Source organism: Megalopta genalis, chromosome 1 (genome assembly GCF_051020955.1).
Source record: "Megalopta genalis isolate 19385.01 chromosome 1, iyMegGena1_principal, whole genome shotgun sequence".
NCBI lineage: Eukaryota > Metazoa > Arthropoda > Insecta > Hymenoptera > Halictidae > Megalopta > Megalopta genalis.
In genome coordinates this window covers 3,918,395-3,943,233 of record NC_135013.1, presented here as the reverse complement: position 1 = coordinate 3,943,233, position 24,839 = coordinate 3,918,395, and the positions used below count along the sequence as shown (strand labels likewise).

General features: G+C 39.9%; 1 protein-coding gene, 1 long non-coding RNA gene and 4 other non-coding genes across 17 annotated transcripts in view; 1 reads left to right on the top strand and 5 right to left on the bottom strand.

Moving 5' to 3' along the window:
- The window catches only part of fry (microtubule binding protein furry), a 35,932-nt gene extending 22,082 nt beyond the window's left edge, over positions 1–13,850 (top strand). For 7 of the 12 annotated variants that reach the window (XM_033476046.2, XM_033476044.2, XM_033476040.2 and 4 more), the window contains 23 exons: positions 3,374–3,478; positions 3,567–3,701; positions 4,136–4,404; positions 4,489–4,615; positions 5,158–5,348; positions 5,441–6,075; positions 6,147–6,312; positions 6,453–6,762; positions 6,845–7,148; positions 7,258–7,766; positions 7,853–8,161; positions 8,374–8,542; positions 8,950–9,122; positions 9,197–9,271; positions 9,397–9,432; positions 9,932–10,105; positions 10,194–10,331; positions 10,445–10,653; positions 10,720–10,915; positions 11,000–11,257; positions 11,359–11,848; positions 11,926–13,102; positions 13,323–13,850. In XM_033476046.2, the coding sequence (XP_033331937.2) occupies positions 3,374–3,478; positions 3,567–3,701; positions 4,136–4,404; positions 4,489–4,615; positions 5,158–5,348; positions 5,441–6,075; positions 6,147–6,312; positions 6,453–6,762; positions 6,845–7,148; positions 7,258–7,766; positions 7,853–8,161; positions 8,374–8,542; positions 8,950–9,122; positions 9,197–9,271; positions 9,397–9,432; positions 9,932–10,105; positions 10,194–10,331; positions 10,445–10,653; positions 10,720–10,915; positions 11,000–11,257; positions 11,359–11,848; positions 11,926–12,053 (5,106 nt within the window). In that variant the 3' untranslated portion in view covers positions 12,054–13,102; positions 13,323–13,850. The remainder of the gene's footprint in view (positions 1–3,373; positions 3,479–3,566; positions 3,702–4,135; positions 4,405–4,488; positions 4,616–5,157; positions 5,349–5,440; positions 6,076–6,146; positions 6,313–6,452; positions 6,763–6,844; positions 7,149–7,257; positions 7,767–7,852; positions 8,162–8,373; positions 8,543–8,949; positions 9,123–9,196; positions 9,272–9,396; positions 9,433–9,931; positions 10,106–10,193; positions 10,332–10,444; positions 10,654–10,719; positions 10,916–10,999; positions 11,258–11,358; positions 11,849–11,925; positions 13,103–13,322) is intronic. The other 5 variants (XM_033476049.2, XM_033476047.2, XM_033476042.2 and 2 more) reach the window with 4 other exon arrangements.
- On the bottom strand, positions 593–665 carry TRNAA-AGC (transfer RNA alanine (anticodon AGC)). The gene has a single exon. It is a non-coding gene; the product is annotated as a tRNA-Ala (tRNA).
- Positions 749–821, bottom strand: TRNAA-AGC (transfer RNA alanine (anticodon AGC)). Its single transcript has one exon. It is a non-coding gene; the product is annotated as a tRNA-Ala (tRNA).
- TRNAA-AGC (transfer RNA alanine (anticodon AGC)) lies at positions 2,050–2,122 on the bottom strand. The gene has a single exon. It is a non-coding gene; the product is annotated as a tRNA-Ala (tRNA).
- On the bottom strand, positions 2,203–2,275 carry TRNAA-AGC (transfer RNA alanine (anticodon AGC)). The gene has a single exon. It is a non-coding gene; the product is annotated as a tRNA-Ala (tRNA).
- A 6,753-nt stretch (positions 13,851–20,603) lies between the features above and the next one.
- Positions 20,604–23,686, bottom strand: LOC143258862 (uncharacterized). Its single transcript, XR_013032769.1, has 3 exons — positions 22,496–23,686; positions 22,108–22,360; positions 20,604–21,921 (listed from the first exon to the last, which is right to left on the bottom strand). It is a non-coding gene; the product is annotated as an uncharacterized LOC143258862 (long non-coding RNA).
- Positions 23,687–24,839: the final 1,153 nt, after the last annotated feature.

Genomic DNA, 24,839 nt, shown 5'->3' with positions numbered 1-24,839 from the left:
GAGAGACGTGGTCAAAAATCAGGCCAGAAATGATCATCATGTCTAAGAGACGTGGTCAAAAATCGGGTCCAAAATGATCATCATGTTTGAGAGACGTGGTCAAAAATCGGGCTAGAAATGATTATCACGTCTGAGAGACGTGGTCAAAAATCGGATCAGAAATGATTATCGCGTCTAAGAGACATGGTCAAAAATCGGGTCGAAAATGATCATCACGTCTGAGGGACGTGGTCAAAAGATCAGGTCAGAAATGTTCATCATGTCTGAGAGACGTGTAAAAAAAATCAGGCTAAAAATGATTATCACGTCTCTCAGACGTGGTCAAAAATCGGGTCAGAAATGATTATCACGTCTGAGAGACGTGTAAAAAATCAGGCTAAAAATGATTATCACGTCTCTCAGACGTGGTCAAAAATCGGGTCAGAAATGATTATCACGTCTGAGAGACGTATTTCCTCTCTTTCCAAATTGTCAATTTTCGTGTACAATTCGAGCGTCAATTAGGGAGAACTTACTGTATTGGCTTTAAAACTTCGATCCCTTTCGATTCGAGATTTGTTGAAGTTTTGAAAAAAGCAGCAAAAAAGAATTTTGGAGGCGCCGGGCATCGATCCCGGTACCTCTCGCATGCTAAGCGAGCGCTCTACCATCTGAGCTACGCCCCCCTGTGATCTGGTTCGATGCAGGTGCAATTATTGGCATTCGGTCGCGATCCACTTTCGGTGAAAGGGTCCAAAAAAAAGATTCTTGGAGGCGCCGGGCATCGATCCCGGTACCTCTCGCATGCTAAGCGAGCGCTCTACCATCTGAGCTACGCCCCCTTCGATTTCATTCGATCGTAAGTGCTGTTTTCAATTCGTCGAACAATCTACTTTTCATAAGTGATGGAAACGTAACGTGCTCGGACGGACTGTCCCCTAACCGTGTAAACTGTGCTAACCGCGTATGTATATGTATGCCGCTCGATGTGTACCACTTTGACGAAATTTGTATTCTGGTCGTCCGTGGTCCCTCTTCCACTGAATTTTCCTTTTTATAGCTTTCCATGGAATTGGTTACGTCATTCTTTGAATGAGGAACAGTGTTAAAGCTCGTCGTTTTCTTATCAAAATCTGCATACACCTGTGTTATCGCATTGCCTTGTTCGTCACCGATGCGTTTGTATTTTGTGAAATAATAAGAGGAACAGCATTTAAACTCTGCGCCTGTACAGTAATACCGTGTTTTTTTCTCTGAGTTTACATTGTTTTCGTCTCTTCGAAAGATCCTTTAACTTCGTTTCGTAGAAATATTTCTTTGTTGACATTACGGACAGGAAAAAAGAGAAACTGCATACATGTTTTTACTCTATGTAATAGTAATACTCTAATAATAATAATCATGATAATAGTAATAATATTAATAATGATAATAATAATAATGATAAGAAACAATACATATAGAGCGACTGTTTCTCCTGTATTTTAATAACATGTAGACTGAAACCTCTTAGGAGCTGTATCTTTTATCAACAAATAAAAGGGTAAATGCTGTGTCCCCTGTACAACAAATATTCTCTTCTGGTTTAAAATTTATTCTTCAGCTTCGAAATTCTCTCACCATTTCTTTTTACTAACTTCTTCTTTGCTACTTCCTAACATCTCTTCTATGCAATTATACTTTATTTTTGTATCAGTTTTGTCCTTAACATTGGAATTAAAATTGTGGAATTGTGGAATTAAAATTTTAATTATTTTAATTGTAGAATTAAAATAACACTGGAATTAAAATTGTTTGCAAACTGTATTGTAACAGTGTGTGCTCGAAGCAAGTGGAATTAATGAATCAAAATTTCTTAATACTTGAAGCATAACGAAGCAAATCGTACAACATATTTTCAATTAAATACCTGTTATTGTACATTAATTAATAGAGACATCCACGATCTGTTCAATCTATCTATCTATCATATGTTTTCTTTATTTGTTTATTGAATTAAAATTTGTCAGGTATTTCCTATAGAATAGTCCAATATTTCGTCTTGGAAATTTAGGAAAAAAAAAAGTATTTTGGAGGCGCCGGGCATCGATCCCGGTACCTCTCGCATGCTAAGCGAGCGCTCTACCATCTGAGCTACGCCCCCTTCGAGATCTCGTGTCTCAGGTGTCACTTTGGCCGTTCGGTGTGATCTAGTTTCAGCGAAAGTTGGCAAAAACAATTTTCTGGAGGCGCCGGGCATCGATCCCGGTACCTCTCGCATGCTAAGCGAGCGCTCTACCATCTGAGCTACGCCCCCCGTGATTGAATCTGTTTCAAAAATGATTTCCTGCTACCTGTACGCTCCATTTTTATCTTTTTCTTCGACCCTTACAGTCTCCAGCTTTTTAAACTATTTACTATGACTATAAATTAATGCTGCAGTTGTTAATAAATCAGTTAATTAATTTTTACTTGTAAATGACAATAGTTTTGTTCAACTTTCATAAGAAATTTTGCACACACTTGAGGACATCCTGTACGCGCGTATAGACTTCTGATTTAATGGCTTGATCTTTTGAAAGTAATATTGAGTAATTCCACTTTGTATAAACGTTACAACATATTTTTTAAATACATCTAATAGATTTTTGAAATATATGTAAATCAATTTTTCCAATACACATCTTTTGAAAATAATATTGAGTAATTCCGCTTTGTATAAAAGTTGCAATATATTTTTTAAATGCATCTAATAGATTTTTGAAATATATTTAAATCAATTTTTCCAATACACATCTTTTGAAAATAATATTGAGTAATTCCACTTTGTATAAACGTTGCAATATATGTTTTAAATGCATCTAACAGATTTTTGAAATATATTTAAATCAATCTTTCCAATACACATCTTTTGAAAATAATATTGAGTAATTCCACTTTGTATAAACGTTGCAACATATTTTTTAAATACATCTAACAGATTTTTGAAATATATTTAAATCAATTTTTCTAGTACACATCTTTTAAAAATAATATTGAGTAATTCCACTTTGTATAAACGTTGCAATATATTTTTTAAATGCGTCTAATAGATTTTTGAAATATATTTAAATCAATTTTTCCAATACACATCTTTTGAAAATAATATTGAGTAATTCCGCTTTGTATAAACGTTGCAATATATTTTTTAAATACATCTAACAGATTTTTGAAATATATTTATATATATATAAATCGATTTTCTCAATACACTTATACATATTTGAGTTATGAGAATTACTTGTAATTTTATTCATGGAATGTGCAAAATTTCTAAAAATCTTTTCATTCAAAAACTACCGACAAATTTAAGAATTGATTTTACAAATATATTTGTATATGTAATTTGAAACTCTGTGTGTGTGTGTGTGAACAGTATTATGCCACGGATATGTCAAGGGGTGGAGCGAGAAGAGAAGGATGGGGTAGCGCCGAGGCAACGGAAATGGTGTTGAATAATTTATTTTACATAACTGCCAAGGTACTGCAAATAGACTATGAAATAATTCCGAGACAGTACTACTAAGAAATCATGTTCTGTATAATACATGTACATACGTTTCATCCAGTTCTCTGACGAGCACCCCAAAGAAACGGAGGAGCTATGGGCAACTTTGTGCGGTTGTTGGCCTAACAATCTGAAAGTGATTATTCGTTATCTGATCATCGTCTCGGGAATGGCGCCGCAAGAACTACTCCCATACGTAAGTTACCGTTAACAATAAATATTCTCGAATATTTACAAATAAGCTTGAAAGATGAAACCGACTGAATCGACTCTACGGAAAAAAAATCTCCATAAATTCGACAACTTGAAAATTAACCCTTTGCACTCGAGTGGTGACTCTGAGGCACCACTAAAATTGTTACATCACGTTTCAAGGTAATTTTTATATTATAAAAGCTTAGATACAAAAAATTGTTAAAATTCTAATTGCTGTACGAGTCACAAGACTAAATTTTATATGCATAAAATGCACTTTCTCATGTAAAATGAAAATATCATAAGTCAGAAGAACAAATTTAGATTTATAGTTAAAATGGCTTCGAGAGTGCAAAGGGTTAAAATTTTGAGACCAGTCGTATCGACCGGCAGGCAGATTTAAAGCCAGCAATTAATCAATCATTGATGTTTCAGGCGAAACGCGTCGTGCTCTATTTAGCCAGAGCTCGTCCAGATCGTTTGGTGGATGAAATGATGACCGAGCTGCAAACAGTGGAAACCCTTAATTGCCTGATTGAACGAACCGAGACACCACCTTTTTATAGACTAACTAGCATGAGGAAGGCTTCTTCTCATAGCGATGCTCCGGCCGCGGACCCTGGCAACCCTTCTCGTGACCTTGCGGTCGAGAAAGGCACCATCCATACGAAAAGGCATTCCGGCGAGGATCCAGTTAAAACCGGGTAAACTTCCCAGGAAACACGATACAATCGCCACTTTTAATTGGTGTCGGTATTTGATCTATTGACGAGTCCTTTGGTGTGCAGGTCGAAATCTGATACAGCGCTACGGGCGCTCGCTGGATTTCAAACCCCACGTGTCGAAAAAACGAGGACTGCGAGCGGTCCGCCGGTTCTTCCTGATGATTTGTCCACTCCTACGACAGAGGCGGAGGTACTGTGACATATATGCTGTTCTAACGACGAGATCACGCTTCCCTGGTAACCCAAGGAACCGAAGAAGTTCTTACAGGGTGTCCCAAAAATTACTCGCAATCCGGAAATGGCGGGTTTCTCGGATCATTTGAAGCAACTTCTTCCTTTACAAAAATGTTCTCCGAGGCACCGTTAACGAGTTATTAACGGAAAACAGTGACCAATAAGAATCGAGTACGGCTGACGCGAGGCGGCCCAGCCAACCAGTGCGCGAAGCCCAATTCCGCCCATTGGCTCGGTCGCTTCGCGCCAGTCGAGCTCGCCTCTCATTGGTCACTGTTTTTCGTTAATAACTCGTTAACGGTGCCTCGGAGAACATTTTTGTAAATGAAAAAGTTGCTTTGAATGACCTGAGGAACCCGTCACCCTGTACAAACATGCGAGCAATTAGTCTTTGTCCCATAGCGGTTGCCAGTTTTGCTCTGACAGCTGCTGTTAAGTCGATGCCTGCGTTAAGACACGCATGCCGAGTTTCTCGAGACGATTCTCGTTTCATTTTAGTTAACTGCCGACGAGTCTTGCTATGGAGCACGCAACGGCCCCGCAGGTGTGAACGGGAAGATCTCCTGCGGCGGGGAAAAATTCGATATTCCACAACCGCATCCACTACCGATGCCTGAATACGGTGGATATTTTGCGCCGTTGACGGAATATTTGCCGGACAGTTCGCAGCCAATAAGTGGCTTTCATAGGTCAGATATTGCACTGTCGAATGCTACCCGTGACGATGTATACTAATAACGCATTTAGAGTTTATTTTAATTCATAACTGCACTACTTACAGATGTAACATCGCCGTAATGCTGCTCACCGACGTTGTCGTTGACGGCATACAACTTGATTGGACTATTCATGTACCGCTGATGCTGCACATAGTTTTCCTTGGACTGGACCATTCGAGGCCACTAGTGAGAGATCACTGTCGTTGCCTGTTGCTGAATCTATTAGTTGTCCTTGGAGATCATCGGGATCATCTGGGTGTGGCGAGAGTGTTGTTGGCTTCTAAGACGGAACAGCTGGGTCTGGGTCTTTCTACCCCGGCTCTGCCAGTATTGGAGCACAACTTCACGGAGGTTGATCCAGAGTTTGACAGTTATCTTTATGGTCCACCAACGGCGCCTCCGCCGACTACACCACCTGCATCATCTTCGCCGCCTCCACCTTCTTCCTCTCCTCCTCCTCCACCACCGCCACCTCCCCCGCCGCCGCCGCCGCCGCCTCTACCCGAATCTTCTATATTTACTTCCACACCGCCGCCGCCACCACCGCCTCCTCCGCCACCGTTTCCACCTTCAAATACTGGAACACCCACGCATTCGCCGATTCCTAATTCAATGTCCACACCTCCGACATCAATGAACCATGTGAATCCGGCGGTCATAGATAACTGTAAAGATTATTCGAATCATCATGCATATGGTGAGGGTTTCTACTTCTTTGAAAAGTCATCGCTACGGAGACTTAGTTCACTAGCTAATGTATTGCTTCAGAATCATCAGTTTGTAACAATTGGACACCCGCGGCCGGCGTGACAACTACCGTGCCACCTGTCATAGTTACTCCGGATGATGCTAATAATTGGATTGGCCCGCAACCTGGCCCTAACATGCCGATCCAAGATGTGATAAAATCTCTGATTAACTTTCTTGCTTCTAGGTATATGCACAGAATTAACGAAACTGTTCTATTTTCTAATGGAGCGTACACTCTATAGAAACAGATTGATTGTTGTATTAGTTTAATTTCGTGTACAAAAAATACTTGCATAACGTTCATAAATAATCTCCCTTCGACAGGATAAACCAACCACTCTGGAATTACGAAGACATGACTGCCAAAGTCTGGTGGGTTCGCAGTGCAGAACAGCTAACAGTATTATTGCGACACGTGTTAAGAGTCTTCAGAGATTCTTTACCACATGCGTTAGTCAGTCAACGATGGGCACAAACCGCGCTGCAATTGGGCCTGTCCTGCTCGTCTAGACATTATGCAGGAAGGTCTCTTCAAGTGTTCAGAGCATTACGAGTTCCTATCACATCCCGTATGCTGTCGGATATTTTATCCAGACTCGTGGAAACCGTTGCCGAACAAGGCGAAGACATGCAGGTACTCGTATCAAAGTTATAATAAACAATGATATTTTGTTGTTGTAACATTTACATGTTTCCAATTTGAAATGCTTCTGCAGGGGTACGTGACGGAGTTGTTATTGACACTGGAAGCAGCCGTTGATTCCTTGGAGTCAGATTTCCGGCCTCTGGACTTTATGAAAGAAATATTTAAGTCTACGCCAAATTTGAACAACAAAGATCCAGCGTCTGGTTGCTTGATCGGTGGCAAGCGTAGCCCAGGAGGAGGAAATGGATATCCAGCCGGTCCTCACATGTTCTCCCATCTCAATCAAGGTGGTCACACGCGAAGCACTAGTTATTCAGTCAGTTATTGCATGAAGAAATCAAGCGGTGGTAATGTGGCAACCAGCGAAATAAAAGGTTTGTCGAGATTATGTCAAGGTTATGTCATTTATTTACATGAGATAAAGATTATCATGTTATTTTATATTTGATCTATTATATAATATGATTTTAATATTGTTTACAGAATTAGATAACAGATGTAACAAATACCCAAATTCCAACCTCTCCCGATCAAGATCTGCACAGTCGTTGAAGCTATTAGGTGACTCAGCGACACAGGACGACAAGATGACAATTCTGGCGCAACTATTCTGGCTATCCGTGTCTCTGCTCGAATCTGATTACGAACACGAATTCCTTTTGGCGCTGAGATTACTGAGTCGTGTGCTTCATAGATTACCATTGGACCGACCAGATGCTAGGGACAAGGTGGAAAAATTGCAACAACAACTTAGATGGAATTCCTTCCCTGGCGTGCATGCTCTGCTATTGAAAGGCTGCACTAGCCCAAACACGTACGAACCAGTGGTGACTTTATTGTCACAGTTCACTCCTTTGCTGGATTTGCCAGTTGTTGATCCTACTCAGAGCCTCGCGTTTCCAATGAACGTTGTGTCTTTGCTACCCTACATGCTTTTAAATTACGAGGATGCTAATGAATTGTGCATCAGGAGTGCTGAGAACATTGCACAAGTAAGTACAAGAACCTCATCTCGGTAATTCTTATTCTACAATTGCTTTTGCTACATCTAAATTTGAAAAAATATTTGTTTGAACAGGTGAGCGCTGAGAAAGGAAAAAAATTGGAGAACTTAGGCACCGTCATGACATTATACAGTCGACGCACTTTCAGCAAAGAAAGTTTCCAATGGACGAAGTGCGTTGTCAAGTATCTTTATGATACCTACGCCCATCTGAGTTTCAACATGCTCGCCTTCCTGGTGGAAGTCCTTGAAAAGGGCCCAGGAAGCGTTGCGTTGCCTGTGCTTAGTATTATACATTGTATGTTGCACTACGTTGATTTAGCTTCACCAGCTGCGCAACCAATCAACACTGAACTTCTTAGAGTGATTTCAAAATATGTTGAGGTACGTTTGACAGTTTTTTCTTTTTAATCATAGTAAGTTGTATTCAATACAGCATCTCTTTGTTACGGAACAAAAATTAGAAATATTATATCAATTTCTAAAAATGATAGGGAAGTTTGCTGAAACAATATCCAAAGTTCACTTGTAACAAAGATATACTGTATTTAGAATTGTTTTGCGGGAGTAGTTGATATATTATGGTGTAATACTAGGGTCCACATTGGAAAGAAGCCCTTAAAATATTAAAACTGGTAGTCACGAGATCGTCGACTTTAGTAGCACCACCTACTTCAGTGCATGGGTCATCTTGGGACTCTTCTTTAGCGTCTCCGCATCCGAGCTTCACCGATACCGAGATATTTACCAAAAAAGAACTGCCCGGTAAAACGATGCTCCCTAAAAATGATATGTCGCATGTATATAAATGTCTTCAAGTTGTTAAGTTCCTTCTTTCCTCTTACAATGCGGATCACGTTCACTGCATGGATCACTTATTCAATGATGCACAGGTTGCGATAAAAATAATAATAATGATAATAAAAAGATGTGAAATATTTAGAGAATACAGTTGTTATTTTCTCAATCAAAATTTATTCTGGATAGTTCGTTTAGAAACTTTCGTTTCAATCTATTATCTCAAACTTTGTGAAACCTTTAAATTTAAAAAAAAAGGAAAGGTATAAATACTTGTTGCAATTATACTTGTGATACTATTGTTTTTGGGGAATTTTTGTTTCAGGAGAGTTTAAATATTGCGTTTAATTGACGTGCTGTGTTTTTGTAAATAGGAAGGACCATGGATTTCACTTTCGACTTGTCTCAAACACCTGTAATCGGTAGACGATGGTTAATACGTCAAGGTGTGGAAGAAAAGTCAATTAGTTCTCCTCGATGCTCGGTGTCCCTTTCGCCAGCCGACAGTAATGCGGTTGCTGGTTGGAAGAGACCGTGGATGTCACAGGTCAGATAATTATCAATAATATTGAACAAAAATATTTCTTTCGATTGTCGTATCAATTGAAACTTTTTCTTCAGGGACGTGTTAGAGAATGTTTGGTGAATCTTCTAACAACATGCGGACAACGTGTTGGACTACCAAAGAGCCCATCTGTAAGTTGTTACACGTTGACAAGCATTTTAAAAATATTTATCTGGACTATACATTCCTGTTCAGTAGTCTTCCTATGAACCGTATCATCTATCAAGACTGACTTTCGTTATGTACCCCTTTTTAGGATGAACACATTAGTTCAATGACCTTATATAGCAAGGTAACAGGTTTCTTTAAATGCAGTCTGCACTCTCTTTTTCACAAGAGTACAAAACTGTTTGTTTTTTTACTCGTATGTGACGTCTTATCGGTACAAGTATCTCCACGCTTTAATACGCTTCGTACAAATATGTTTCAACTTGCACAAAACCATTACGAGACGAAGAACATCTAGTCTCATTTTGTTGTAGAACTATTGATGCGCAGTAGACTTTTATGTAGCATGTGAATCGTATGGAAATTGCAAACTGTATCAGAATACATCGTACGTGTGTATCGTTGTTAACTATTGAACAATCGCTATGTCAGCAACTATGCAAATAAGATCAGTGTAAATCGATTTATATTCAACACATATATGCACTATAATTGCTACAATTCACTTACATTATCACATAGTAAAGAACGAAAAATGAATACGTCATGCTGAACAAGGATCCTGTTGCTATATTCCCCCATTTTCCTTATTAGTCAACTAAGAGCATGTGTTTGCAATACAGGTGATATTCAGTCAAAGTTCAGATTTAATGGAAAGACAATCGTCCATGGCTTCCTCGACGGAAGAAGTTTCCGGCGCGAACAATGATTTGAGTGGAGGCTCGAGAAGGGACGACGAGCAATTTGGTGTATTCAAGGACTTCGATTTCCTGGAATATGAGAGCGAAAGTGTCGAGGTACAAACTTTAGTTACAGATATTACTGTCTATATCGTTTACATTATTCGGTATAAATCGATTATTAATTTTCTTTCATGAATCGCAGGGTGAAAGTACCGATAACTTCAATTGGGGAGTGAGAAGGCGTCCTCTGAGCGAAGGGGAAGAAAGAGAGTCAAGTTTGAGGCAATTTGAGGAGAGTTTAAGCGAGAAAACACAATCATCGAGTAAACATACTAGTCGAGTAAGTCGAATACGAGTTAACAAATGTTTTTCATTTCAATTTGTAACATTTTTTTCTAACGTTGCATGTATTTCCGCAATTTGGCAATAACTCGTGAATTTATTGTCATGAAGTCAACCAACATAATGTCGGAATTCCAGCGAGGAGTCGCTGAAGAATCGTCAGATGATGAGGCTGGTTCAGAATCGCCTCTAGATGAAGTACCCGGTGGATCAGGAGCAGGTCAGGAGGCAAATAATATGCCTGGAATGTTCCCACCATCTTCTCTTTCATTGATACCGACCCGCACCCGACACGATTCATCGACAAGGTCTGACACATCGTAAGTTTCTTGTTAGAGCATAGGAAAGTTGTACTTAACTAAGTAATTTTTGTCGCATGTTTGCAGTGGCTCCAGCGCTGGAGATTTGGGAGACGTGACACCTTGCAACGCGTCGCCAAACCTTTCGGCATTGATGCCATTTAGACAAGCCGTACGAGACGACGCTGAAGAAGTGTGGCGTCAACAAATCCAAAATCTCATGACGCAATGTCTACAATTCAACACGCTAGACTTTTTCCAACTATTAACTAGAATTCTAAGGGTAAAGTCAACATATTTTTAGTCTACACATTATTAAAGCTATAGCGGAATCTTCATTGTGATGTATTTGTATTCTTATCATTAGGATGTGAGCAGTAAGTCTGTTATTCTCACGCGAGAAGCCAGTATCTTATTGTGTAACGGCAGTCCCGCTTCCACTCAATTAGGATACCATTTAACTAATCACGCAGATTTGCTCAGCTCGAAGGCTGACCCACCGTTAATTTGGTTTTCCATTGGCATATTTGCGAATCAAAGATTGAACGAGTCCTTGCGGTTTGGGATGCTGGAGATCCAAGAAATTGTAGAGACGATCTTATATCGAAAAGATCATGCTACAGAAGTAAGCGCTCGAATGATACAATACTCATACTAGACGTGTAAAATAATAATAATAATAATAATAATAATAATAATAATAATAATAATAATAATTTTATGCAGTGCTTGGAAGCTACCAAAGCAGCAGTGAAACTCCAGGCATTAGGCGGCGGTCATACCGCGGAGGCCGGTTTCGAGGACTTGGGCAGATCGTTTTACAAGCTTCATCTTCAACTTCTGCTTCTGATCGAAGTTTCAAACAGGTTGTTGGTCACATTGATGAACGCCGCGAAGAATGTGCAAGTTCCGCTTCAAGATATGTCCACGGAAATCGCGGGCATGAAGACCGCTTTGAGCAGAGCGCTTGAGGAGAGCACTGAAAGCGAGAGAGGCACGCCAACACCAACGCCTAGTCCCAGCCCCTTACCTGGAGCAGGTGCCGTTGAGGAAGTTGCTCGCGTCGCGGAGTTACTCCGAAATGCCAGATGGTGTCATGCACTCGAGGCTGTAAGACTGCACAGAGCTCAATGGCCCGGAGATCCCTTCCACGATGACGACGACGTGACGACTGCTGTCAACATGTATTGCAAGTACCTAGGGCAAGACGGATCTGGTAAGTGAAAAGAAATTATCTAATCGTATCGTATTTAATATTGTACTTGTAGTTAATTGTTATGCTTCTTTTTATAGATATTTTTGTGGTGACACGAAAGGACGACGAAATGTCAGAGATCTTTACTAGATTGATGGAAAGCTTGTTTCAAGTTCTGGCTGCGTTAAGACATCTCTCTCTCAATAACTCAAAAAGCGACTGCTAAAATCGTAACGATAAGGTTTAATATCATATTATAGGCAACTATTTGTCTGAATTCAAGTCTTCGTCTTAACTTAATTGTGCGTGCGTTTTACCCGTATATTCTTATGTTGTATACAACTATAGACGTATGTATGTATGTATATCGTGAGAGTAATCGTCACAGTAATAGATAAACACGCACGAGCAGAAGCGCGATAGCGGCGATTTTAACGCTTCTTTTTTTAACACGATTGCAAAGAGACAAATGTACGCAATTCTTCGACGAAATAAACCATCGAAAACCTAAATAATGAATAACTCTATATTCATCAAACGGACTAGAAGCGATAATTGCTTTTTTTATGAGCGTTACCGTAACGTAGCAAGTTTGGGCGAAAGACTCGTTCGGAATACGATTGAAAATGCATTGGATATTATTAATAACATGGTTTGTACGAGATATGAATATTGCAATGTTTACTAGAAAAAAGAAAAGAGGTTCTTGAATTCCATCAGACATTATGCTGACATTTGTTGACGTTAAATTAAACAGGGGGAAATCATTTATGACGACTATACCGGAAAACGCATGCGACGAATGGGTCGCTTTGGGAACACATGGCACACCTGTGGTGACTTTACAAGTCAAAACGGTTTGGAGAGTTTGATTAAGGAAATGGAATCGTGGAATGCATTGCCAGTATTCATTTAAATGAATATCATAGTTACTAGTTTGCTTTTTGTAAACATACAAGTTATTAGTATAATAGTTTCAATGGAATACACATACATAGTTATTATTAATTTAAACGGGCTTGTTGGGCACCTTAGTGGTTAATGTTTCAAAATTGTTTAAGTAAGTCTGTGACTTGTACGTTGGTATAGCTTTTAAAAGACTGGATGTTCCATGTCGTCTTCGTTGGCTTAAACTTTAAAACGGATATAGAATATTACACCTACGAAGTCCTCTGGAGTGTACCGTGTCCAGCTTATCCTGAGCCACAAGTTACAGTCAGCGTTTTCTTCTATGTCGCTAGACACATCAGTTATCCCCCTCATTACCCCGTCCACGTGAGTTCCTATATAATATTTGATTATCATTCATTCATGCTACGTACTATTTTACTAATCGTATAAACACGAAACATTTTTATCTTTTTAACATAGTATTTACAAATATAAATTTAATGTAATTTATGTTACGTTATGTTTTGTGAACGAAATTATTTAGTATACCTTCATGTAGAACACATTCTAATGTCGTCAAAGTACAATATTATTTTATTTCTAGGTTTCATATGGATTCGAGGGATACGAGTTTCTGCATAAACTGAGCATGATCTTCAGACCAAAGTGGTTGTACGATATCTTGGACATGAAGACGATGATATTTCAGTCTATCGATTTCTGAATCGTCAAAAATACTTCGCTCGTACAGTCTGACCAATAAATAAATTAACATAATGCAAATACGAATACGTTAATATTTTAGAAGGAAATATTTGCAGCAAAGCTTTCGAAAAGCATCTGTCGCCCGTGGAACGTCGTAAAACCATGGGTGTCGTGTTCGTGCAAATCGAGCGTGCTTGCGGCGCACTTTAGCCATGCGCTGCACCGGGGTTTGCATCAATTGGTCAAGCAATAAGAGCAGGTGACAGGTGCAATGGAAAATACAGCTACCAAGGGCTTTCGCTAACTTTTACACAGTTTGCTGAAACTCCATGGAACATAGTATACCATAAAATTATTGTGATCCAGTTTTATCATGCCTCGGTGAAAAACCCTTAGTGAAAAATAAAATCATGAATATGAAAAATTATTTACGCGTATGTTAACAACAAAAAATAGTATCCTATACATATGTAATGTTGAACTAGTATAATCAAACAATTAAAGATACCTTGAAGAGGTGTCAATAAAATAATAAAAAAATTATACAAAAACTGAAGCAGCATGTTATAGCATTAGAGCACTTCTACCTCGAACGATGAAGACAGGAAAACGTTTCACAATCTTTTAGAGTGCTCGACCCCTCCCGCAGATCTTTCTCATTGTGTACTTCATAAGGAAACAAATACACACGTTTTCACGTCGATAATTTTTCTTTATAGTTAACGGAAATATGTTTCATATCAAACACGTTCGCAACAATTTGAATAAGTTGAATTAATTCTCGTGTTTTAATAACAAGTATATTTGTTTCGCGTACAGTGCCGCTTAAAATTTCAGCTTATCCTGCAACCATAAAAAATCTGTAAAACATTGCAGAAATCTGTACATCCGTTTGATCAGCAATTACCGTTAAAAATAAATTACCGTTTGTCCTCGCACGTGCAGCGACAGGTTCCCATTCGTCACGCTTTGCCTTCGCGTCAACTGTCGATGAAAAAAAGCGGAAAAAAATATAGAAGACGATTCGAATTCTCTCCCGCGGAGTGCATCGCGTGCACTTGTTCGGCATTGGATCTATTTAAATTTCCACCGGGCACACCGAGGAGGTGTAAACCGTGCGTTGGTCTTTCTTACGGTTTCTCGTTCATTTCTTCTCTCTCTTTCTCTCACACACACACTCTCTCACTTTCTTTCTTTTTTTTAACACATCATTCGGTTTCGGCGATACCGACGACAAATACAAGACGATTCGAAAACCTGAGAGGGACTCCACCGTGGTTTCGTGCAGATGGTGGTCGGATGACGCTGGGAGGTCTGTGTTTCTCGGCAGGAGCCTGGAGTATCGACAACCACGTGTCGAGCACGTCCGACTGCATCCACGCGACGCATATTCCTTCGGCCCCACCAAATTGGATAATAAACTTCTCTTCGGCCCGTATACTCTAACGACATGCTAATTGAGTGTTACACGATACACTTAAATCGTTTCGACTAGTTTTTCGTCTAAGCCTTTTATTGCTTCTCATACCTTCGCGTCCACTTGTACCGATTTCGGCACGTTTATTATTTGATCAGCGCACCGATATTCGCAGACGATTTCGTGCGTTAAGAACAACGAATAATTTATACGAAACAACGTAAAATGATAAAGTCGGATACGAAATTGCTAATGATTTTACTGTTGATGCGATCGCCATACAGAGTCCCTTAATGAGATACGTTTTACAATAATTCAGTAAATGACTATTTTATTTACGACTCTATATCGTGACCTTTTCATTTTTTAATTTATTTTATTTGCTTCTTATCCGATCGTATACCTAACCTATACCTTCTATTTTCTTAGTCGATCAAATTTTTTGGCAAGTTTTTCTATACCATCAGCTGATGCCGAAAAACTTGATCGAATAAGAAAATAGAAGGTATAGGTTAGGTATACGATCGGATAAGAAGCAAATAAAATAAATTAAAAAATGAACAGGTCATGATATAAAGTCGTAAATAAAATAGTCGCAAATAAAATTTCAGTCATTTACTGAATTATTGTAAAACGAATCTCATTAAGGGACTCTGTATGGCGATCGGTTTTCACGCAGCAGGTTGGGGGTGTCACAAACGATTTAACTTCCGAAACCCGAGCAGAAACAGACCCACAAGTGCGGTCCTTTACGAACCGATCATGTTACGAAGCGGTTTCACCCTTTCGCTACAACCGAATCGGCCCCGCAATCGCGATAATTATCGCATTTCCTGCCAATCAACGATACAATTGGCAACATAATAGAAGTCCTATATACATATACATATACATATGTATGTATTTTCAAATAGAGAGACGCGTGCGTCCGAACCTTCACGATCTTCGCGTTTTCAGGGTGCTTGTCGGCAAACTATTTTTCAAGTGCCAGTTACAACTGACGTTGGGAGAGAGAGATAAGGTTCAAGATTTATTAGAATCATTACGTTGGAGCGTCAGCTTCAGCGAGAAGCAAACGCTGTAACACAACGAAACATTTGAGTCCTCTTAATTGACAATTGGCGCTCGTCCATAATTTTGAAAAACGAGTTTCCCGTAAAATCGGCAAATACCGTGGACTATTATTTCTGAATTGTGCGTAAATATAACTTTGTAAATCGTAAGCACTGTTATTAATTTACGTGCAGACTTCGCAACAGAAGGATTGAAAAACGTCTGACCCACTTGATCTTTTGATACTTGATCTTCCGCGGCTAATATTTTCTTTTACATCGTTTTTTTTGTGTGCATAGTTTGTGTGTCTGTTCATTTTTTCATCGTTCGGGATATTGGCCCATTGCACTGTGATTTCTTTCACAACTTCATTCATCTCTTCGTTCGCACTTGCATTCCGAGACTTTGATATAATGGAATATATATGCAGGGTGTCTAAAAAATATCTCGCAATCCGGAAATGGAGGGTTCCTGAGATCATTTGAAGCAACTTTCTCCTTAGCGAAAATGCAAACCGCGGCTTCGTTTACGAGTTATCAACGAAAAACAGTGACCAATGAGAGGCGAGATCTGCTGGCGCGAGACAGCCGAGCCAATGAACGGAGCTGGGCTTCGCAGAACTCGCTTCGTATTGGTTGGCGTTTTTCATTAATAACTCGTAAACGAAGCCGCGGTTTGCATTTTCGCTAAGGAAAAAGTTGCTTCAAATAACCTAAGGAATCCACCATTTCCAGACTGCGAGACATTTTTGGGACACCCTGTATATATATATATATTTAGTAGACAATGCGATTATGAAATCGTTATCGCGAGTCTGTCTCATTGTTGGACAAGGCATCGAAGTTGAAAGGGAAAGCGCGAAGGAAACAGAGGGTGAGAGTGAGTGAGAGAGTGAGTGAGTGAGAGAAAGAGAGGGGGGGGGGGAGAGGAGAAAGAAGGTGGTAGATCCACAAACAATCGGTGGAAATATGTGGGTCAAAAGTTAACGGCAATAGCGGTACCAACCACCGTTGCCTATTTATACGGTGAAGATTTTTTGTCCGCGGCCGTGTCCTAAACATCACATCCGCCGAGGTGCTTCCTCCGCGGACCGTGCTTTACCCGCGATCGTGGTTACACTGACGGAGGAAACGCAGCAGGAAAGACGGAGAAAGAACGCGAAAGGAACCACCGCTTCACTTTCAGCAGCTTCAAACATCCGCTGCACCAGCCGCCGCCAGATCTCTTTCGCCCTCTCCTTCTTTTCCCCTTTGGCTCCTGAGACGCGCCAACCACGTTTCTTCTTCTTCCTTCCTTTGATTCGCCGGGGTTGATAGGTCCCGATGGCCATTCTCGCCGACACGACGCGGCGACCACAATGGGGAACACAGTACAGTAATGTGTCCCTAATTGACGCTCAGATTATCCAGAAAGATGGACAATTTGGGAAGAGGAGATACGATTGTTCGTACCTTGCGGCTCGTTTTTATAGTTATTGACAATCCGGTAATTATAAAAACCGAGCCGCAAGGCTCGAATAATCGTGTCCCCTCTTCCCAAATTGTCTATCATAGTGCACAATTTGGGCGACAATTAGGGAGACATTACTGTAAATGTAAATTCTCCCCGATTGTCCCTCAGCTTGTAAACAGAAATCGACAATTTGTGAGGAGATACGATTATTCGAATCTCACAGATTGTTTTACGAGTGTGTAACACTTACGCCAGAGACGTGTCTTGGACTTTTAAATTCGGTGGAAGTTCACTTTTACTTCAATGTCCCGTGGTCTTTCGTTTCAACGACATTGGAAGCTAAAAACAGCATCGAAAATGAAGAAGACTAGCTAAACTTATGCTAATCTCCATGTACGCGAAAATACAGCGAGGCGAAACGCCAATGTCAATAGAAAATGCGATATTTAAAAAGTAGATATTTTTCCCAGTTTCAAAGGCTACCGAAAAAATCTTCTGGTTTGTATTATTATTAGATTAATTCATTTAAGTAAATTCAGCGACTGTAGACAGAAAGTCGGGAACGTTTAATATTGACACACCTGGCGGCGTTAATACACACCGTTGTGTTATAAAGGTTATGCACATAACCTTTGTGTTATAAAAACTCGTGCGTAAGTACCTCATAAAAGTAGCGCGATAATAGTCTAATTTTTAAATTGGTCATATAAATTATTGAATATTATTTTAGTTTAATTCATTGTATTTTATTCTAATCGCTTTTATTTTATTTTATTGTATGCCATGCAATGTGCAAGGAGTTGAACCACTGTGTACCCCGTCAGGAAATCGAGAAAGTTCGTTACAAAAAAAAAACTTCGCGCACAGGCATGAAGATTCCCGATCTACGATCACAACTCGGATTTATCTAAGGATCTATATCTCGGTTTCTTGGATTCTCGGCGAGGTAAGAAATTGGACTTCGGCTCGCTTATTTGCGGTACCAGAAACGCGGCGTAAAGTGGCCGATTTTACGAGCCGAGTAAATCCGAGCCCTAGGATGATTCAGCCGATGATCCGCGGCGGAGTATCCAGCGATGCCACTAAATATCGGGTGACATCAGATGCGCAAGGCACATCTGGAGCGGGGCCCGGAGTGGACAGGCCGACCTCCATCGAGAAATGAAACAAGAAGGGGGATGTCCGTCGCGCGTGAACGGTAAGACACGTACCCACGTGCAAGGCTAGTTCTTGAATCACCAGCTGCCGATTCGCCGACGACTCCAGGAACCCTGGAGACGTACTAAAATTAGCGGCCGTGGCGGGGCACCCCCGCCTAGTCCTTACATGGCCACGTCACGGGCACACGCGCGGCTACTTTCAGACGGAGGGGAAACGTAAAAGAAAAGAAAAGAAAAAACAAACGGGAAAACAATAATAATCACCGGCACGAGTCGATCGTGCGCGAAATGTCACAGCTGGACCGAACCGGTGACCAATCGGCCCCGGACGTAAACGTTCGCTTGGTAAACCGTGTCAGCCGTCTGACCGGTGGACGGCCGACAACCGTGAAACTGTAACGTACGTTTGATTGTTTATATTCCTACTTAATTTATTTATTTAATGTCCCGTCTACTCAACAGCAATTAACGACCACTTGTGGGATTACAATTTTTGTGCGATACATACAATAATATATCACATATTATACAGTAATATACAATATAAACTTATAAACAATATATGTTACTGTAAAATATACAATACATACTTATATACAATATATGTCATTGTAATATATACAATGTAAACTTATATACAATATAGTTACTGTAACATGTACAATATAAACTTGTAAACATATATGTTACTGTAACATATACAATATAAACTTGTAAACAATGTATACTACTGTAAAATATACAATACAAAGTTGTATACAATATATGTTACTGTAATATATACAATATAAACAATATATGTTACTGTAAAATATGCAATACATACTTATATACAATATATGTCACTGTAATATATACAATGTAAACTTATATACAATATAATTACTGTAACATGTACGATATGAACTTGTAAAAATATATGTTACTGTAACATATACAATATAAACTTGTAAACAATGTATACTACTGTAAAATATACAATACAAAGTTGTATACAATATATGTTACTGTAATATATACAATATAAACTTATAAATAATATACATATACTAGTCTAATGTATACAATAATGTCACAATACGTATACATGTACATGTTACATATATATGTATATTGGTATCATTATAGCTTCTGTTTCATGCACTTTTGTATATTTTCAAACGCCACTGGGGATGTTCACGTGCTCTTGCCGTGACTCACCCTGCAAACGAATGCGCCACGCGTTTGGGAAAACACGCGAAGAATTAGCAAGCTCCTGCGTCAATTTAAATCGCATGTCTCGCTTGCGTGCGCGTGTTCTAATTTATTCATAACGATTTCAATATTACGTCAATAAATTGTTCCATTCCACTGGTTCCGAGCCACTCGAGGCTGACGCGTAAAATGTTAGCACGCCCCTTTGACTTCATTTTGAGGAAGTAGCGACGCGATAGTACATGAGGGTTGAAATGTTTTGAAGCTGGGGTCTCTTGTAAGTTGTCCTATTTTATCATAGTAAAAGGCAGGAAGTTCCGGAGGACGGATTACCATCGAAGCCACATGGCCGTTCCTGCATGAATGAACGGCGTAATGAACGAACTCGCGCCATCCTACGATAAGACAACAGCCGATGTCCTTGTAAAAATCGTTACAAGTAGTCGTGACGTTGTAAGATGGGTGGTCTGCATATTCTCTAAATCACCTTCGAAAATTACATTTCGCAATAAACTCTCTTGTTGCGAATCGACTGCGGTTCTTTGTGCGAGATAAATAGTTTCTGAGTTGATGATTATGATTATTATAATGATAGCAACGTAAGTCGAATGAATTTATAGTAATTTAAAGTCGAATGAATTTATAGTAACTTTGTAATTCATTTCACTAGTCTCTTTAACATTCCTTTTTAACTCCCCTGTGATGCTAACCTATTCAATTTTAAGTAATAAAATTTGAATAAAAATTTACTTCTCCTCGCGGTAATTTCAATAAATTGAGAAGAATGTACAAATGTCCTCGACGCTAGAACTACCAAACCAATCGAAATGACTGATTTCCGACTTTTTCTCTTACGCTTTTTGACATTTCAAGAATGTATCTATGACAAATTGTTCAGACGATCTTCTGCATTCACAAGCATATATTACAATAAAAATGATACGAAGTTTAAGTAAACCTAATCTTGTCGTTATTACAGAGCGTATCTTAGGCATAACCTTAGATAACCTTAATCAGTATAATATAATCTTATATAATAATATATATTATAATAGCATTATTATAATGTAATATATTATAATAACCTTAATCAGTATATACAGGGTGTCTCAAAAATATCTCGTAATCCGGAAATAGAGGGTTCCTGAGATCATTTGAAGCAACTTTCTCTTTAGCGAAAATGCAAACCGTGGCTTCGTTTACGAGTTATCAACGAAAATCAGTGACCAATGAGAGGCGAGATCTGCTGGCACGTGACGGCCGAGCCAATGAGCGGAGCTGGGCTTCGCGCGCTCGTTGGCTCGGCTGCCTCGCGTCAGCAGAGCTCGCTTCTTATTGGTTGGCGTTCTTCATTAATAACTCGTAAACGAAATCGCGGTTTGCATTTTCGCTAACGAAAAAGTTACTTCAAATAACCTAAGGAATCCACCATTTCCGGATTGCGAGACATTTTTGGGACACCTTGTATATATCTTAACCTTAATCATAATCTTGACATAACCTTAACCTTAGATAATTAAACCTAATCTTGTCGTTATTACAGAGCCTCCCTTAGACATAACCTTAACCGTATTTAAAGCTCGACAGTTAGTATTCTTCTAACATCTTCGTTACATCGGAATTTCATCGAGTCGTTTCCATCATAATTGCGCAAAATCCTCGATCCAGTGACGAAGAATTAATCCTGTAACTCTTCATCGCACGTGTCTCGCAGAATCCGAAATATCTTGTACTTGGTCGCTAGGCTACCGTCGAGCTCGGTTAGCCAGAACGCCGGTATGCCGGTTGTTCGCGATCGATCTTCGTGGTTGCGGAAGAATCCGAGGAATCCGTTTCTATCGGCGTGCGTGGATTTTCAGGTTCATTGTCCCCGATATCTGGTAGGCCACAGAACCTCGAAACGGGAGATCCTTTCGGTCTCGTCGCGCGGCCGCCGCTGGAGCTCCGTTCCAAGTACATCTGCGCCGAGCGGATGCAGCCTGCATTTTATGGCCGCCCAATGCAACCGATTCTCATTCGTGCACCCGTACTCACACCCTCCACCACTTTCAGCACGCGGTACAACGACTTCTATAATTAGATTTCCTTCCCTTTAGCTTAGACACCTTCGAGCATGATCTTCGGCTGGCCCGCGAATCCAAGAAGCCCACCACCTGGTCGCGATTCGTTGCCGATGGTTCCGCCAATTAACGCGTCGCCTTACTCTCGCCTCAACCCGCCCTCTGGATCCATTAGGTTCATGCAAATATAGTGCATTTGCTATAAATTATATAATATAAATATAATAATAAATATTTATAATACATAATAATATATTATATTATATTATATATTATGTATTTATTATATAATATAAATTTCGCTCTATATATTATTACTAATATTATTATTAATATTATTATTATTACTATTAGCGGGAATCTGGTCGCTTTTGGGGATCTTGTGGAAGGTTCGATGATTCCGCCAATTAACGCGTCGGCTTACTCTCGCCTCAACCCGCCCTCTGGATTCATTAGGTTCGTGCAAATATAGCGACCGATACATTTCGCACTTTATATTATTACTAATATTATTATTATTGTTATTATTATTACTATTATTATTATTACTATTAGCGGGAATCTGGCCGCTTCTGGGAATCTTGTGGAAGATTTCACCTCGCTATAAAAACCAAAAAATTATTATTAATGATATTATTATTATTATTACTATTAATATTAATAATAATAGTATTATTATTCTAGTGAGCGATAAATTTGAGGTTAGTTATGCCCGAAAACGAACAGCTGTAGCTACCCTAGATAGTACTAATCCTCCTGATCGATTCTCCTCGCGGATCGGCACTAGAAAATCAAACATTTCACGCGTAAGGAGCCAACAGTTTTGGATCCAGGAAGTGAAACTGTGAAAGCTGAAACACTCGACTAATCCATGAACTTGATTGGCACGATCTCTGCTGCTGTTCTCTCTCTCTCTCTCTCTCTCTCTCTCTCTCTCTCTCTCTCCCTCTCTCTCTGCCTCTCTCAGCGTCCACGCCGTTCAAAGGTCGATCAACCTATTGATAGAACCGCTCGCATAATCGATACGTTAACCGATTCGTAATCAAAGCGAGGCAAAGCGGACCGACCCGTGGCCCACCCATCGCATCCGATCGCGTATGTCGGCACTCGAATACCGGTCTACATGTCCGGCGTGCTGACATTAACGACACACTACTCGACAACGTTACAGGTTTCACGCTGGCTATTTCGAACAGGTTGCGCTCCGGTCTATTTTTCGATCATTGGCATCGGCCGGATCCATGGATCCATGCTCCCGGCGACAGGTAGCCAGAAAAATAATTGAAACGACGACGATTAAATCGAGCCGCGATCTACAACACGTACACCGGTGCCAAGACCGGTCATCCTCGCAATTATAAACCCCCATTATCGCTGGTGGTTGGCCAACGGTTCGAAGAACCTTGGAAATTCTCGCGCCGGCAATCCCATCTTTGGCCAAAATCCACGTTTCGGCCGGTCGTTTCTCAACGCGTTCGCTTTTCCTATTTTTATACCGTTCGATTATATGAACGATTTCGATTTTCTGCCGTTGTCGAGATCGAAGGACGAACTGTAAATTGAGGCATACACTAAACGAGAATCGACCGATTCTATTGGAGACGATCATTTTAATCCTCGGTGCGCGGTGACCGGGTCATTTCGACCCGATACGTTTACGATGTGTCGTCTAGTTACTTAATTTTTGTTTTTAATTGAATGAAACAAATTGCTGTTATGCCAGAGGTCTGCGCGCAGTGTTTTTAAAAATATGTTCTCGAGAGATTGACGAATAAGACCGAAAATCGTCGTAAACATCGTCAATAATATACAGGGTGTCCCAAAAATGTCTCGCAAACCGGAAATGAGAAGTTCCTGGGATCATTTGAAGAAACTTTTTCCTTAGCGAATATGCAACCCATGGCTTCGTTTGCGAGTTATTAACGAAAAACAGTGACCAATGAGAGGCGAGCTCGGCTAGCGCGAGGCGGCCGAGCCAATGAGCGCACGAAGCTCAGTTCCGCTCATTGGCTCGGCCGCCTTGCGCCAGCATATCTCACCTCTCATTGTTCACTCTTTTTCGTTAATAACTGATAAACAAAGCCGTGGCTTGCATTTTCGCCAAGGACAAACTTACTTCAAATTACCTCAGGAACCTCCCATTCTCGGATTGCGAGACATTTTTGGGACACCCTGTAGTATGCGTGTGAAGCATAGAACAGTGAACCCATTAATCAACGGCATTGGCGAGCCTTTCTGTTGTATTGTTGGAACGTAGCATAGTAACCTAAATGTGCAAAATAAATAAAGACAGGAGAAACAGTGAAAGCAGTGAAAATAGTGAAAACAGTGAAACCATTTAAAGAATGTTAATTTCATACGTCGCTCAATTTCTTGTTTATATTTCCCTTGCTTGCAAAATAACAATTTCGTTTCAATTAATTAATGTGGTTTCTTTCTTCAATTTCATTCCTCTCCATCCGCCGTTCTTCATAACAATTTGTAAAACCGAATTATGTACATTGCAATTAAATCGTTCGAGGGAGCTGAATTTCTAATTAGACAATAATTTGAGTAAAATGTAATTGAATTACATTTGTGATTATCTCGTAAATTATAATTAGAAAATAATTCTATTACGTTCCGTTCAAATTATTTTCTGCTTAGAAATCCAGCTTCTGTTACATGAATTATAATTGCAAAGCGATTCGATCAGATTTTGTTCGAATTATGATTCCAATTGGAAATTCAGCTCCTGTTACACGAATTATAATTGCAAAGCAATTCGATCAGATTTTGTTCGAATTAAGATTTCAATTGGAAATTCAGCTCCTGTTTCACGAATTATAATTAGAAAGTATGTAATTCAGTTGCACGATACAATTCCGTTTCGGACGACGTTCCATCGGACTCCGCGCGTCACTCAAATGTTTACAAACACGTCCGAACCGACTTCTTTACTGGTGGTTACCAAGTGGCTTGCATAAAGGTGTCATTGGATGCGCTTGGCACGGGTCCGTCGCTTTCCTCGTTGGCAAGTCCTGCCCGATCACCGTAAAACAACAATAACCGTATGAAATCGATGACAGTGCACGAAATGA